At 45.4% G+C, this 16,184-nt stretch overlaps 1 protein-coding gene across 1 annotated transcript in view; it reads left to right on the forward strand.

The window, feature by feature from the left end:
* Positions 1-15,103: 15,103 nt before the first annotated feature.
* ARL6IP5 (ARF like GTPase 6 interacting protein 5) overlaps positions 15,104-16,184 on the forward strand; it is a 137,488-nt gene continuing 136,407 nt past the window's right edge. The window contains exon 1 of the mRNA XM_069643809.1: positions 15,104-15,367. Within this exon, the coding sequence (XP_069499910.1) occupies positions 15,192-15,367 (176 nt within the window). The 5' untranslated portion in view covers positions 15,104-15,191. The remainder of the gene's footprint in view (positions 15,368-16,184) is intronic.

Consider the following 16,184-nt stretch of genomic DNA (forward strand, 5'->3'; position numbering starts at 1 on the left):
GTCAATTTCACTTTACATTCTCTGGGAAACAGTAGTTTATCCCAGAGAAAGTATTTAAACCTTTGGGAAGTCTAAAAAGACAACCCTGTGTTACTGCACTGAGGGTGCTGTGTAACACACATGAAAAGATGCCCATGGAGTGATCTTAAAACTCCACAACAAAAAGAAGTAAACACAGAAAACAAACAGAATTAAAAAGTACAGAGTCCCAAAGTTCAGCAAAAGAGCTGGGGGTGTCTATGGTAGGGAGGAATTAGCACATTTGGAGAATTCTCCCTAACACAAACATTGATACCCTAATACCTCCCAAACTTCCCCAACTTGAAACGATCGCCCAGCCATCAAGCATGTCCGCCTCTCACTCCCGCCCGAGTACTGCTTGGCGACATGATCTTGCTAGTCACTGTCTTGTCGTTTTCAGCCGTTGAAATTGTCTGTATCTTCAGTTGTCAGAGATTCCCACTTTTTCAGTGTCCATCCGCGTATGTGCCTCCTCGGGAAAATTGACGAACAGAGAGCGGTTTTTATACAGGATCTTCAGGTGAGCTGGATAAATAATTTCAGTCCTGCTTTCTGGAGTCTTTGTTTAGCAGATGAAAACTGGGCTCTGCGCTTCTGGAAATGGATTGTATAATCTGGATATACAGCTAGGTGCGTCGATGCTCTCTGCAGTGTGCCGCCTAATATTGAGAAGGACATGTTTTTCTCCCTGGCCTTATAATTTAGTATCTGGGCAACTGCTGGTCTTGGCGGGGGCCCAGAGCGTGGTTTCTTGGTCAGGGCCCTATGTGCTCTTTCAACCGTGAAGCCTTGTGTGCGATTGCCTGGTCCTACCTCTTGCAGAAACATGTTTTCCACATATGACATGGGGTCTTTTCACTCTTTGCCTTCTGGCAGGCCCAGGATTCGAACGTTATTTCTCCCTTCTGCATCTTCGGCTCTGTTCTGTAGCATTTTGACCTTATGTTGCAACAAGTGTACTTCGGAGTGAGTTTCTTGGATCACCATGGTATTTTTGCTTACCTGTGTTTCGATTTTCGTGGTTCTTTCTGCTAGATTCCTGACATACTGGTGCAAGAGCCTCACGTCGACTATGACAGCTTCTATGTTGAACCCTAAGAAAGATTTTAGTTTGGCTATACCTAAAAGGATTTGACTTTCGGCCTCCACTGTACTTCCATCGCTTACTTGCATCAGCGCATCTTTGCCTCCTGTAGTCGCTTGTAGCGGACTCTTGGTGAAAATGTGCATAGTTTGGTTGTTTTTCACTTCGGATTACTTGGAGGGCATTTGGAAAAAGGGAAGCCTGGGCACCTAGCGTAACGGATGGCAGATATGCACATTTTCAAGCTTGGGTTTTTCTGGCAGGCACTGAATATGGTATGGTTTCCTGACAGGGATAAGTGTCTGGGGTCCTTGGTTCCATTTTAGGCAATAGGTCAGAACGGCCCAGAGCTTTGTGTGCTGTGGGATAGCGTGTGGTGTCTCTTCAGTTGTGTGCGCTTCCCAGGACAAGTGATTGATTTGCAGGTAGATAGCCAGCATCCCAATGGAAGTGTGTTTCTGGCTGGGTGGTCCGCCCTTCAGGTCACGCCAGACCCTGTAGTCTAGTCTGTGGTCCCCAGTGCAACAGCACAAAGAGTCGACAGTGTTGGCACCGCAAGACCACTGAGGAGAACATGTTTGTTCATTTTATCGTGATGCAGGTTCTCAGGAGCAAACCTTGTTCTGGACACCTGAGTGGGTCTAGAGACTCTTCCCTTGTGCAATGTTTGTGCAGCCCAGAGCAGTGTCGCAAGTGCCTCTCTCCCTTATCTGATGGTGCCACCGGGCGGCGTCTCTTCAGGTTCCCCAGGGAGCGAGCCTGCAGTCTTAAGTGTGTCCTCACTCCTATCCGCCATCTGCCTATGCTGGTCGGCGTGACAGCGATTCCCGGGCGCCATCTTGGTTTTGTGCTGTCTTTCGGTCCCTGCCTTTTCGGGTCCTGAGACTGCAGGAGCGCTGGATAATGCGGTCTGCAGAGGGTACGAACTAGGTCACCAGCTACTCATGTGGTTTAGCAGCTGTTCTGGGCCACAAACGAGAAGTGAAAGTGGCTTCTGGGGCGGATCTATAACGGATCAGGCAGGAGCTGCAGTGGATGCCGACTTACTCCATGGCTGTTAGTCACGCCCCCTCCAGTAAGTCAAAAGCTATTAGCCTCTCTGCTGCAAAGCACCAAAACCAATAGGAAGGTTTTAAGGAGTAGGCGGCACCCCGTTGTCTGTCAGAAACACTACTGGATGAATTTACCCCAAACCAGTCAAGGACACTTTGTGCCCAAATCGTTTCTTATTTGGTCCAAATCTGCAAAGTGTTTTTCACGCTATGTGTGATGAATCCGATGGAGTCATCACTTCTCTTCCAGAGGTAGCTTCTTCCATTGTGGCCAGGGGACAACAGCTGCTACCTGATTCTGACCCTGTGGGTGGCTATATGAGAGAGGATCACATGGTGGGAGGCAGCCCTTGGGAGGGTGTCATGACTTCATTGGATGATACATGGTATCCTCCAGTTCCTTTGGAGTATACCCAGCCATTCCCCATGCATTGATGGCTTGTTCTCATATCTCCCTTCACCCTCCTAGGAAAGACATTAAACACCGTCTCTTTGACTCTGTACATTCATCAAATATCGATGGGCTTTTTAACACCATTAGAAACACACTGCCAAACTTTAATTCTAATTTGTCAAGACCAAACTACCTTTATCATAAACCCAAAAATACTGGGACGAAAAAGAAGCATCGAGTAATGAGGATTATTGAGAGCCCACAGCACATGCTGCGCTCTAGTGTTTGGGAAAGCCAATCCGAAGCTGGGAGATTTAAACCGGCGAAAAAGCGGAGATGGAGTCAACCTCGCTGGTTGGAGAACAAGACCTCCCTCGATGCAGAGCGAGAGACCAGAGAACTGCAACAGTGTCCATGAAGTGAAGACATTTTCAAGAAGAAAAAAGGAAGGCAGACTGCAGGCGGTCGAACGCAGCGAGGATGCCAGAAGCAGATAGAAAGCTTCTGGGCATACGCCCATGCGGCTAAGCAGCCTCCACTGAACCAAAGCCCAGAGAACTGTGAAACCGAAAGGCCAGAGCCGCGAGAAGCTGTGAAACATTGCAGAGGCGACGACAGAAGGCAGCGAGCATCACAATCTCCACAGGCTGATAGCAGGAAAACTGATAAATGCCATTCAAAGCCGGTGAGACCACCCAAGGTACACAGGGACCCCGGGCGTGTTTGAAAGCATGGCAAAGTATAATCAACATGATTAAAGTAGATGATGAAGAACGAACAAGGGAAATGCTCTTAAGAAAACATAACTAAGTATGCAAAAGAAGACAACAAATTTGTGAATGTATGTATTACACCTGACTGAGAAACCATAACAGAATAGTGCACAGGCAAGTTAAGGAGAAGTGAAACAAGTGTAGAAGACTTACAAGTTTTCAGGTGTGCGCAGAGCACACCTGAGAGAAAGCCCTGGCAGGTGAGTAAACCAGGCAAATTTAGAGACACAGACGTATACATGAGGAAAATCTCTAGCAGGAGAGTATACCAGGGCAATGCAAATTGCAAGTATTTGCTAATCAGAAAGCCCTGGCAGAAAATTGTACCAGGTAGTGTTAAATGAAACAGTGAATAAAAACAGAAAAGCAGGTACTGAGAAGAATATATCAGGATTAAAAAAAGACGCTGTAAGCATATTAAGAGAGAGAGAGAACCTGGCAGGAGAGTACACCAGGTATCGTGACAAGACAAAGAAGAGCGGACAAAGGGTTATTTGTACTCATTGCGTTGTTGGGCAAGAGATCTTAAGGAATGGATATCCTAGAACCCAAAGCAGATTTCAGATAAATCCTGGGGAAGGGAGCCATCCTCTGGAACAAGGAACTCTGTCTTTGTGCAACTTTTGTTTTAAAACTACGTATTTTCTTTTGAACACTTATATACAACTCATGCCCAAAGACATTACCGCTTTTCACGTTAGAATTAATTTATTTGAATGTGAGGATCAGAATAGACCTTTGGATATGGGACAGTTTTGCTTTGGACATTCTGACATCGACAGACCTTTAGTTTTGGTTTTAGTCAGGGAAACACCTCTAGAGCAGGGACAGAGAGGCCTTTCCCCACCCCCCTTATTTTAAAAAAAAGTAAGTCTTTGACCAAAACCATGACTCACTTGTGTCCGAGTTTCCTTTCTGACTCCTCACATATAGCTGTTCAGAAACTGCACTTTTTCTCTATGGGAAACTGAATGAGAGTAGGCTGAAAACTGCGTTTTAATTTTTTCTTAATACCTTTTTCATTTTTTCAATGAATTGTTCCGAACACTTCCAGTTTGGGCGGGCGTGGGGGTGCCTTGACAAACGTTTTTTTATGAAATGTCATCCAAATCCATCCAGATTATCCTCTCTCAGCTTCTCTGCTGCAAAGCACCAAAGCTGATATAAAGGTTTTAAAGAGCAGGGGGCAGCCCATTCTCTGTCAAATATTTTAAAAACTACTGGATGGATTTATCCCAAACCAGTCAAAGAAATTAAGTCAACGCTTTGTGAGCAAATCTGCAAAGTGTTTTTCATGCTATGGCTGTTCAGAAACTGCACTTTTTCTCTATGGGGAAATGGATGGGAGTAGGCTGAAAACTGTGTTTTTATGTTTTTTTGTTTTCATTTTTTAACTAATTGTTCCCAGAATTTTCAGTTTGGCGTGGGAGCTTGACAACCTTCTTGTAAATGCTACCCAAATCCATCCAGCAAGTCAAATGTTATTACCCTGTCTCAGCCTCTCTGCTGCAAAGCGCCAAGACCGACATCAAGGTTTTAAGAAGCTGGGGGAACCCCATTCTCTGTCGAATATTTAAGAAAATACTGGATGGGTTTACAGCCAACCTATCAAGGAAATTACATCAATGCATTGTGCCCAAGTTGTTTATTATTTGGTTCAAATCTGCCCAGTGGTTTCCGTGCTATGGGTGTTTTTTTCTCTATGAGAAAAGGAATGGGATGAAAACTGTGGTGTTTTGTTGTCTTTATAACTGGTTCATTTTGTAACGTATTGTTCCCAAAGTTTGTAGTTTGGGTGGGGGAGTGCCCTTGACAAACATTTTGTTTTGGAAATGTCATCCAAATCCATTGTGACGAATCCTTGGATGTCGTCCGTTCTCCTGAGGTAAGGGAGGCGAGGCTGCTACCCGATAATCCCCCTGGGGGTGGTACTCAGCGGGTGGATCTTATGGGGAAGGATCCCCCCTATGGGACTAAGGAAGACTGTCCAGAAAAAATTCTGTATGCCCAGGACATGTCCACCGCCCGTATCATCCTACCCCACACAGAGACCCTGTTACGCTCACCTGGTATCTACGGGGACGTCACCCAGCCCTGGTTGGATGATTTGCACTCTCAAACCCTCTCCCGGTCCCTTGGTAATGCCTCTGGTTAAAGAGAGGTCTGCAATATAGGAGAGCTGGATTCAATACCAGATTGTCTTTATGTTTTCCCACCTCCCTTGGCCTCAACTCCTTCCTCCCCCTTGGGCCTTCTCCTTACCTTAATATTGTAAAAGGTGGATTCTCCGTCCTGCTCCTCGTGGCAGGGGTGCGTAGATGTGGGGGCAAGCAGCGACCAAGTTACTTCACTGGTGCAAGCCCCCCTGTGGGAATCCATGCCTGCTGAGACTCCGTAGGTTTGCTGCTTTACAGTCTTTATATGCAGTTCTTATGTTCCGTTTAGTTCGAATAATAATGTCTTGCTTCTTTCCTTTTAGGTATGGAAAGGTATTTTGGTGTTGTCATGCAGTTCGAAGATGAGCATGGGCCAGTAGGCTAAAGCGCGGTGTGCGCGATGCTGTCCGGTGAGTAATGCACGATGCGCTGCGCTGTTTCGCCTTTTATATTGCTAACCTGTGTCTTTTCTCTCCTTGCAGGTTGCGATGTTCCTCGCCGAGCACCGTAATGTTCCAGCAATGATACTGACCAGGAGATGACTACCCAGGTAAGAATTGTGTGGCTTTCTTCATTCGGGAGGAAACGTGAGTAAACGCTTACTAATGCTGTCCCTCTTTCTCCTCTTTCCAGGTTATGGTATTCCAGGATGCATGCGGTGCCGGATGATGGAGTTCGTACCTTCAGGTGAGTGGAACTGAAGTCAGCGATGGATTGAAGACAGGATACTGTTCCAGGTAAGTTTTGTGGTGTTCTTTCTCTGTCTGCAGGTCCTTGGTTTCAGGTAAACTGTCTTCAAAGAACTGGACACGGTGAGCGTTGCGCTGCCCACAGCAGAATAAGGCAGAACATATTAAGGCAAAGCATGTTCTGCTGTTTGGGTGTGGTTTAAATAGTCTCAGGTAAAGTAGTCCAGGTAAAACAGTCCCATGCCTGCCACACCCAAAGTAGTCCAGGTAAAGTAGTCCCAGGCCTGCCACACCCAAAAGACTAGACCGCATAGCTCAGTTCCTTGTAACTGAGCTATGTGGGTGCCTCCATGTTGGCTGAACCCCCGCCCCCCAAGTTAAATAGTCCCATGTAAATAGTCCCATTCTAATGTTGGTCTTCATGATGGTTATGAGGCTGGTGCCAAAGGCGCCAGGACTGACTCCAAGAGAGTCTTGGATGAGGTTCTAAGGCCTTTGACCTGGCCCTAACTGGAAGGCTGACTTGCCAGTGAGGGCCAGGGTCAAGGGTCATGACAGACCCACAATCTCACACACTTCCATGCACCTCCCTAAAAAGTACCAGGACGAGGGAGAGTAGGGACTACTTGTGTGAGTTATGTTAAGAAGCTGGTACGAAGAAGAGCACAAGTAACCCAATGGAGAGTGAAAATAATGATACAGAGATGAGGAAGAGTTACGGAGCACTGCAGAGTGCCCCACGGAACCAACATGAGCAGACTTAACAATGTGGGACAAGCAATTTCTAGCCGACTTCATGATTGGTCAGATCCTTCCTGGAGGAGCTGGGAAATTCGAGCGCGGCTGAAGCAACAGAGACGTCAGGAGTGCAGGAGCCAAGACACTTGTCAATCCCCAGTACTCCTGCTGTGGACCGACCAGAGACATTTACTAATTCTTAATTCTTCACACGAATATTTGGACACGGGTACACCATTTACCATCCCTATTTTGCAGGACTATATCATTTCCCTGATTCGGTCTGCTGTATCATTGCCACTACTTATTGAAACTTCATGATTCAAGAGGTGAGTCTGGGGTACTACTATTACACTCAGAATTGTTTACTATTCACAGTGAGCATACCTTTAATAGTGATTTGGTATTCTTGCAGTTGACAACATTTGTCAAAACAGCTAATTTATTAGTGCTAACCCCGCAAGAGGAATTTGATAAGGCACTCTGGCAAGTGCCTCTATTACTATTTGGCTCCTTCAGTGTTATGGACATAATGGAACGACAATATTTGAAAATATTATTTTCTACGACCCTAATTCGTAACAGGATTAATCAGAAACATTTGTTGGGGTAAGTGAATAATTCTTTCACCAATTCTTTCACCAATGATTGGCATAATACAGTGAGTCACCACCTGTGACTCACTTACATGATTAATCAGACTCACATGGAGATCATTAGTTGCCTGCTTTAGTCCAACTTACAACATTGGCAGTTATGGATTGTTGATCCTTAGATAGCTTCATTAATGGGAACTCCCCATCATCACATCACATGGCAGTGATTTGGGTGCTTTGTTTGATCCACAGTATTGATGCACAATGTTATAATTCTGGTATTCACCACATGACAGTCTTAAATTTAGTGAACCAAAGAATACATTCCTTTGTGTAACAATAAGTCGCAATAACTGGAAGAGTTAATAGTACTGTTCTATTCATCTGCCTACTTTTGATTTTGTTTGGATTACTTCTTAACCGTTATCCAATTCCTTTAACCCATGACATTGGTACGTACCTTTAATACTTTCTTTTTATGGTTACCTTTTGTGTGATTATTGTAATTTATATGTTACTACAGCCTTGAGAAAGGCCTAGTGTCAAAACACGTGTTGGCTGTTTCTTCCTAAAAAGAGTGGACTCTAATAAATCAGGAACACAGTATATGACATAACGGGAGAATATACAAAAAGTGTTTTGTTGGCAAGCGTGTATAACTAGTATAACCTGTTAATTTTATTTAATTTAAATACCCTTAGTATTGAGTTGAGGCAGGAAACCCCTATTAGTAAAAGGGTCCGGCAGGGGTTTTCCTTTATTTTGACAAAATAAAAGTCTTTACCAACAATCATACCACCTGTGTGTCAGTCTCCTCTTTCCACACCCTTCAGCAAGTCAAAGGTTATTAGCAATATAATTTGGGGTAAAAATGGCTGCTTTTTCATTTTTTAAAAGCCTCTCAGTCTCTCTGCTGCAAGGCACCATGTGAGATATAGCTATTTTTTGGGATGCAGAGGGCACGCCCTTCCCCATCGAATATTTTTTAAACTCTTATATGGATTTACCCCATACCTGTCCCGGATATCAAGACACGGCTTCGTGCCCTAGTTTTTTCTCATTTGGTCTAATCCCATTCAGCAGTTTTTGGGCTTTGGCTTGACTTTCTCTCTATGGGAAAATGAATAGGAGTAGACCAAAAACAGCATTTTTTTGCTTTCTTAATAACTTTTTCATTTCTTAATGACTTAATGAATCTTTCCCGTCTTGGGCATCCGTGGCAAACGTTTTGTTTGGAAAATATCAGCCAAATCCGTCTTGCAAATTAAAAGTTATTAGCAGTAGAATGTTTTCATTTCCTATGGATCAAGTCACTCACTTTAACTGTAGGGCGGTGACTGCCACCCTATAATATATATAATATGTTTTTGTGGTTTTTGATTTTTCTCAACCTCGTGGCTCCATCGCCTCCAGCGTCCCTTCTCCTGCACACGTGAGCCCCACGGCACCTTGCCGGGACAATGGCAGCATTGTGGCTAATCTGGGCTCCTCGTGCCCCTCGCACCTTCTGCTTCAGTGCGCCATTGCACACCGGCGCCTGGGTAGCGGAGCATGGTCACCTTTCCGACAGTTGTTATAGGGTGCCAGGCGGGGCCTCGTAAATGAGAAAGGAGGCCTCTCTGGTTCGCGTGCTGTTGGGTGTCCTGTCCAACGTTTGAGCTATCATGCTGCAACATTTGGTGCTATGGGCTTAGAAAATTCAAGATGGCCAAAAAGCCCACATGTGCGCCAGAATCCAGGAGAACCACGCAGTTTGTGCGCACACCAAGATGGTCACCCAAGGTGCCACCCATTTTTGCCTATGTTGTGAGCACAGAAGGGCACAGAGCCTAAAACCATTGTAAAAGGGGCAATGCTGATTGCCAAAAGCAACCCATAACTGTTGGGAATTCGTTTTCTTCAGGTCAAACATGGTTAATTTATGGGCACAAAATTATTTTACTGCAGAACTACACCAATGCCATTTGTTGAACCTGGACAATATACTTCCATGTAATATCTCTTGTTTGAAATGCTTGAATTCAAGACTGATCCAAAAAATGCCTGCAGTACCCGCTTTTGACTGAGGGTGGCGCTAGCGGTCTAAACTCTGACAAGGAAACTGCATGTCAGGAGTTGCAGGAGAGGCCTTTACATCAAAGGCTGGGAGTTAATTGAAATCTTAACCACATGCTGTTCCCAGAAGACAATCTGATTTACTTAACAGGCCAAAGGCTGGGAAACCTCTCACCTCCGGAGATTCACACCAGGAGTCAGAATCTTACATGACCTCTTGATTGATAGAAGGCAGACTGGCTGGCAGCCTCCTGGAGACCATACAATAGGCTCTTGCACTTGAATAGAATATGCTGATGTTGACTGTTGACTGTACACAAAGAGCTCCCAGCAGAAGACCCATGTGATCACTGACCCACCCAAGTCTTGGAGGCGGACTCCAACACTCTGAAACTGAATTGAAAGCAAAATATATATTTTACAGAAACAGTGATAACTCTTTGTAATCAAATGACAGGAATGTATAACTTTGAGAGCCTTAATTTAAAAAATGTACCTTCGATTCAAGCCCAAACTCCAATTTGTGTAATGTTCTGGGGCAAAACCCCGCTATTTATGGATACTACAGACTCTGTGTTTAAGCTAGAGACATGGGAATTTACTGGAGTATGTATGGACAGGCCGTGTATATGTGTATAATTTTTAATGAAAAACCAATATTGCAAAACCAGTTAAAAAACGCAAAATGTTGCCGTTTCTGAATGCAAGCTCTTAGAAACATCTGAGTTTGAACAGAGTATACCTCATGTGATACGTGATGGGTGCATGTAATTTCAAACCACTGTGTATCTATGAAATATGTCTTTAGGTCAAATATAGATTTGTGGGCAAACTGACCAGGGGAGGATCCTCTGACCCATAAAACCTACAGCATCACTCTGACTCACATTTCCTTCCCCCAATCATGGGAGAGGGGAGAATTGGGCCAATGACAAGTAGAAAGGGGCAGGCTTAGCTAGGCCCAGGCACACACCCACTTTCAAAACACATAAAAAGAGACTGCTGGGACAGGTAGAGACATTCAATTCCATTTGCTGCGGAGCATGCTGACCGACGACTTCACATCCAGAGATCCTACACTTAGACTTCCAAGCTAAACAGAGACTACAGAACTTTGAACCAAGAAGGCCCACTGCAAGCAAAAGTATTTGTCAGCAGGCCCAAAAATCATTTGCAGACTATTCACAGCCGGACCCAGCTGTTGATTCTGGCCTAAAACCCTGTGCCAGAAAAATCCAGAAGCAGTGCTGTACCCAGAGAAAGCAGAACAGTATCCAGAACCAGAGGTCAGAGATCCAGAGTGACCCAGACCGCTGTTAGCAGAACCAGAGAGCTGATCCAGATCACTGTGAAGTGCCGAGACCAGAACCGGAGTTCAGTCCAAAACCTGACCAGATCCGTGGCGAGGCCTATTTCAAAAATATATTGTGAGTACATAGCAGAACTGTGCAGAACCATTCTCTTAGTTAAAATAATCTAATCCAAACTATTTTAATCTAACCAGAACTGCCTCCTAGAAGTTGTCACTTGTTATTTTGCAAAGCTGTCACCTGTCATTTTCTAGCTGCAAGCTGTAACCCATCGCTTTGAACTTTTAAAATTTCAAATCCGAAAAACAACCTTCACAAAATCGTTCATAACTCCGTAACCGTTTGGGCTAGGAACTTGGTTCAACTTTCCTCTGAAAGCTTAGAATCCTACCTTTGCAACAAGCCTAGAACCGACTTCCTACTCCTTTCTTTACTGCAAAAATCAGCAGCTTTTGCCTGAACTGCTCAAATTTCGTTTGCCTCTTAAGAACCATCCCTGAATCATTGCTAGAGTGAGCCTGAACTCATATTAACTAGATACCACTCACCCTGAACCTCCTGAAGGGAATTAAAAGCATTTTCAGCATATTTCTCACTGCATTGTCACCATATTCAAAGCATTTTGCTTGTGTTTCAAAACTCCTATTGTTGTATAAGCTGCTGAGGGGGAATTGCACTGAATTCTATTTGATTGCATTTCTAAGAACTGAGTGCTCTGCTCTTCATTTCCTTACATTACATAAGGGGGGGTGGATTGCCAGAGAAAAGTGATTACATTGTTTTGTTGAAATCATATTGAGTATTTTCTGTATGGCATTTTCATTCAACATTGCATCCATCTGAAACTAGATAAAGCATTCTCTACCACCTTATTCTTCTGTTCCTATTCCCAAGCGTGCTACCTCATCTTTTATACTACTCCTGGGTAATCAAATCAGTTTATTAGTAGAACATTACCCATTGTTGTTACCTGCTCATGTTCTGAAGTGTGATATTAATTATTAATTTATTATACAGTGTGATATATATATATATTGTTTACATTCTCAAATAAACCGTTTAAACTTGCAAAACAGAACTACTTCTTGGCTCAGTGGGGTCAGGGGGGTTCCAAGAGAGGGGTGTTATATAGGGGTAGTCATCCAGAACTCATGAACTGGACATAAAGATATATCAATAAGGGTTTCCATTCAGTATCCCAGACTAGGCATTGACTTAGCTGTAGTGCTGGATTGAATCCTCTTACAGTGCGCAGCCGTGTCTGGACGTATGTCACCACACATACCAACCTCAAGGTTTGAAATTAAGATTTGAGAAGCAGGAGCTAAAACCAGCTCCTGGGAGTTAGTCATCACCCAACAGGTAGCAGCTATGGCTGGGGAAACAATAGCGAATACATCACCCACTTTAAATGTAACCTCCACATGACATGCACACTTTACATTTATTTTTGCCCATTATGTATGACCTATTATGTTTAAAAGTGTACTAAATGTGTCCTAATTCTTTTTTATTAACTTTCTAAAAAACTCAAACTTAATGTTACATATGCATGTTTGTGTAGGCACCAGTTGGCCTGGGAGCCAAATGTAGCTCCTGGTAGCCCTTGGATTCAAGGCAACCAGGCTCGCCTGGTCTAGAAGGAGCTTAATAGCTTGCAGTAATTTTGAACCCTGAAACATGCCCATTCCATTTGAATGTATACTACTCCAGTCCTGCTATTTGGCTTTGGGGAATTGTTGTGGCGGCACAAAACTGTTGAAACCTTTGTTACAGAAGAAAGAGAGAGGGAATGGGGTTTCTGAACTGACAATATCTGGTTGGCATAGCAACCGGCAATGACATGACATGAAATTTCCAAATCACTCAAATCTCTTTTTCCAAACTCCTCCACCGTACTACCCAATGAGGAGTTCGCTAACAATACTTGCTCCAATCATCAGCTTTGTAAGAATCTAGTCGGGTGCTGGGCTTTTCATTTCCCAGTGGCGCAGCAATTTCATATTGGGCTATTTTCTGTACAATAGGGCTATTTTCGAGCTACTGTTCACTGAGGATCTTATTTGTTGTCCCACTGAGGCTGCCTCTCTAACACTGGATAGCCCCACTCACTCTGCCCCACTCCCTCTACCACTACCCACTCACCCCTCCCCCTTGCGTGTGCTAGTTTGTTTTGTTTGAGCTACTTTTGACAAGTCCTTGTGATGCTGCTTTGTTCTTCATATTTTTTCCCCACAACCGTCTACCAGTGCCCACCCTCCTCCATCCTCTACCCCCACCCACTCATTTTACCCCCACTCTCTATGCCCATCCTTCCCCCTCTCTCTACAATGAACCCACCCCCACTCTCCCTACATTTCCTCCACGCTCTCTACCGCGACCCACCCAACTCCCACCCTCTCTGTCCAACCTACTCCACCACACGCTTTCTACCCCCACCCATCTTCCACCACTCTCTACCCACACCCAGTGACCCCACCTCCGCGCTCTCTACTCGGACACCCCCTACCCCCACTCTCTCTACCTACACCCACCCTCTATCCCTACTCTCTCTACACTCACCCACCTTACCACCACTCTCTCTACCCCCACCCACTCTATCCCACCTGTTTACCCCCACCCTTCCACCACTCAAGCTCCACCCACCCTACCCTCATTATCTCTAGCAAAAACCTGCCCACTCTCTCTACCCTCACCCACCCAACCACTACTCTTTCTACCCAAACCAACCCACCTTATATTCACTGTCTACACCACCCTCCCTACCCCCACTCTTTCTACCCCACCCACTCTGTCTACCCCCAGCCTTCCACTGTATCCACTCTCTCACTGCCACAGCCTCCCACCGTACCCTCATTCTCTCTATCCCCATCCACCAAACCTGCCCACACTCTCTATACACGGGAAAGAGAGGTTTGCAGCAGCAGAATTAATCGAATTCGATGTAACTTTTTTCAGCACATTTTGTCCCAATTATATGTTAGGGGTCTGTTTAGGGAATGACTAATGTGGGGGTGGGGGTCGAGGGGAGTGGCTGTGAGGGGGTCTCCCTCACGTATATATTTGCAGCAAAATCTTCCAATAAAAAGAAATTCAATGACATCGAAATTCGATGGATTCCTTTCAAGCAAATCACATAGAACCCTCTACACTAATACCCCCACTCTCTCTGCAATCAGACACCCTACCCTCAGACTATCTATCCTCACTCACCTACCCCCACTCTCTCTACCCCACTCACCCTCGCTCCCTCTACCCAACCACCCACCCTTTCCCCATTCTCTCTACCCACACCCACCCAGCCTTCCCCACCCTCTAACCACAGTCTTTCACCTTACCCCCACTCTCTACCTCCACCCTTCCCCCCCTCTCTCTCTACCCCAACCACCCGCACTACCCCTGCAATCTCGACACCCAGTCACCCACCCGACCCCAACTCTCCTTACCACCACCCACCCTACCCCCATGGTCTCTTCCCCCACAGTTGCACCCCTTATCACCCCCTCCTTTGAAACTCTGCACTCTCCTCCGTGCACCCTGGTGCTATAAATGCAAAATGCAAAGGACAGCAGTAAGCGCCCAGACTATTGGATTTACCAATGCTTGTTTTCTGTTCTTTCGGGAACTTAAAGCTCACTTCATAATGGGGAAATGACAGACTACAAGTCCCAGAAAGCAAAGAAACCCAATCAGAACTGGTCTAGTATTATCGGAATAGAATCGGACATGTTTGAATGTGTGAAACTCCAACATAAATAAATTGAATTGTGTCCACAAAGAAATGTTATAGGTCTGTGGCCTATTTAAGTAGGGCTAGTAACACTATAGTTTATAACTATGTGTTGTGCTGCTTGCCCACTTTTCTCAAGAGCAGGAAATGCGTTGAATGTGTTCCTTTCTTCCTGGGCTGCATGAGCTGGTGGCTAAGCGATGAGGAATGCATATTCTGGGCGTTGGTGTTAACAGCAGGCTATTTCTCCCCCACCCACGTAAATACAGCTCATGAAGTTTCACTGACCTGCCTTCTCTCCCATGATACCAATAGTGCCGTGGGCTCAGAGATCTTTTCAGTTTTGTTTGAAAATTGGATTGAGTGTATATCCGTTTTAAAAACGAAGACGGAGTCGTTTAATAACCACAGAGACATCTATATTTAGTTTTGTGCCGAACATCCAGATGTGAAAGAGATAAACTGCTCTAAATGAAAAGGAGCCCCCCCGCTCCTGTTTTGGGCAGCAGCTCATCCGTGAAACGCCAACGTGTTCTTAGTAGGCAGCACCAGCTGCCGTCCCTTCTGCCTCGTCAGTACTGCCACGGAGAACCATGGACGTGCAGGTGGCTCCGCTGCGGCCCTGGGAGGATTTCTTTCCGGCTTCCGACCGCTTTAGTCGTCCGGATTTTAAAGATATCTCAAAATGGAACAATCGAGTGGTCAGCAACCTGCTCTACTACCAAACCAACTACCTGGTGGTCGCCGCCGCAGTGATCACGGTGGTGGGGTGAGTGTGTTTGCCAGGCCCGCGCGCGTTGTTCTCTTAGACTCCGAAACATGGCGGTGGCCGGGGGCTGAGCGCCACTCGCCGCCCGCAAGTTTAGTATCCCTCCCCGAGGAAGGGGGGTTCAGTGGAGGCAGCATCGCGCATTTCCTTGACTCGCAGTTGGACAAATGAAATGAGAATACATTGGATAAAAACGCAGTATAAGCAAAACACTAGGGTAGAGACTGTGTAGCGCAGACTCCGGGGAGACGTACTAACACATCACATTTTCCACAGTTAGTCTTCTTCGCAGCGTTTATAACATTATGGGTTGGTTGAGGTCGTAGCAGCCAACAAAGCCATGAAAACGTCCTGTCATTTTTCACTTGTTATCAGGGGTATGTTGCTAGGTCTGGAAAAGAACTGGTGCTACACTAGTGTCGGGACTGGGCTAGCTCTTTTGGTTGTAGCCCCCGAGTTTCGATCCAGGGCTAAAACCAAAATACCAGGGGCCATAGCCACCCGCCCCACCACCAGCACCTTCCTAGTCACGGCTCTGCTTGTTACTCAAACATGCTGAATCTTTCTATGTTCACAAACGGTGCAAGGGTAGTGCTGTCTAACCCAAGTTTAAAAAACAAGCATTGGCCATGCCAACAGTTTAGTTTTTGTGTAGCCACGGGAAAGGCACTTTGCTAGGCACTGCCTTAGTGATGTTAACTGGCTATTGATGAAAGCAGGTGCAACATGTTGGGAGAACCTGGGCATCTAATAGCAGTAGTAACCCAAAGAGCAATGAGGGTGCAGTGCACAGGGTGACGCCCTAACAAGCTGGTAT

The sequence above is a fragment of the Ambystoma mexicanum genome, chromosome 2p, assembly GCF_040938575.1.
Source record: "Ambystoma mexicanum isolate Mex_15411 chromosome 2p, UKY_AmexF1_1, whole genome shotgun sequence".
Classification (NCBI taxonomy): Eukaryota; Metazoa; Chordata; class Amphibia; order Caudata; family Ambystomatidae; genus Ambystoma; species Ambystoma mexicanum.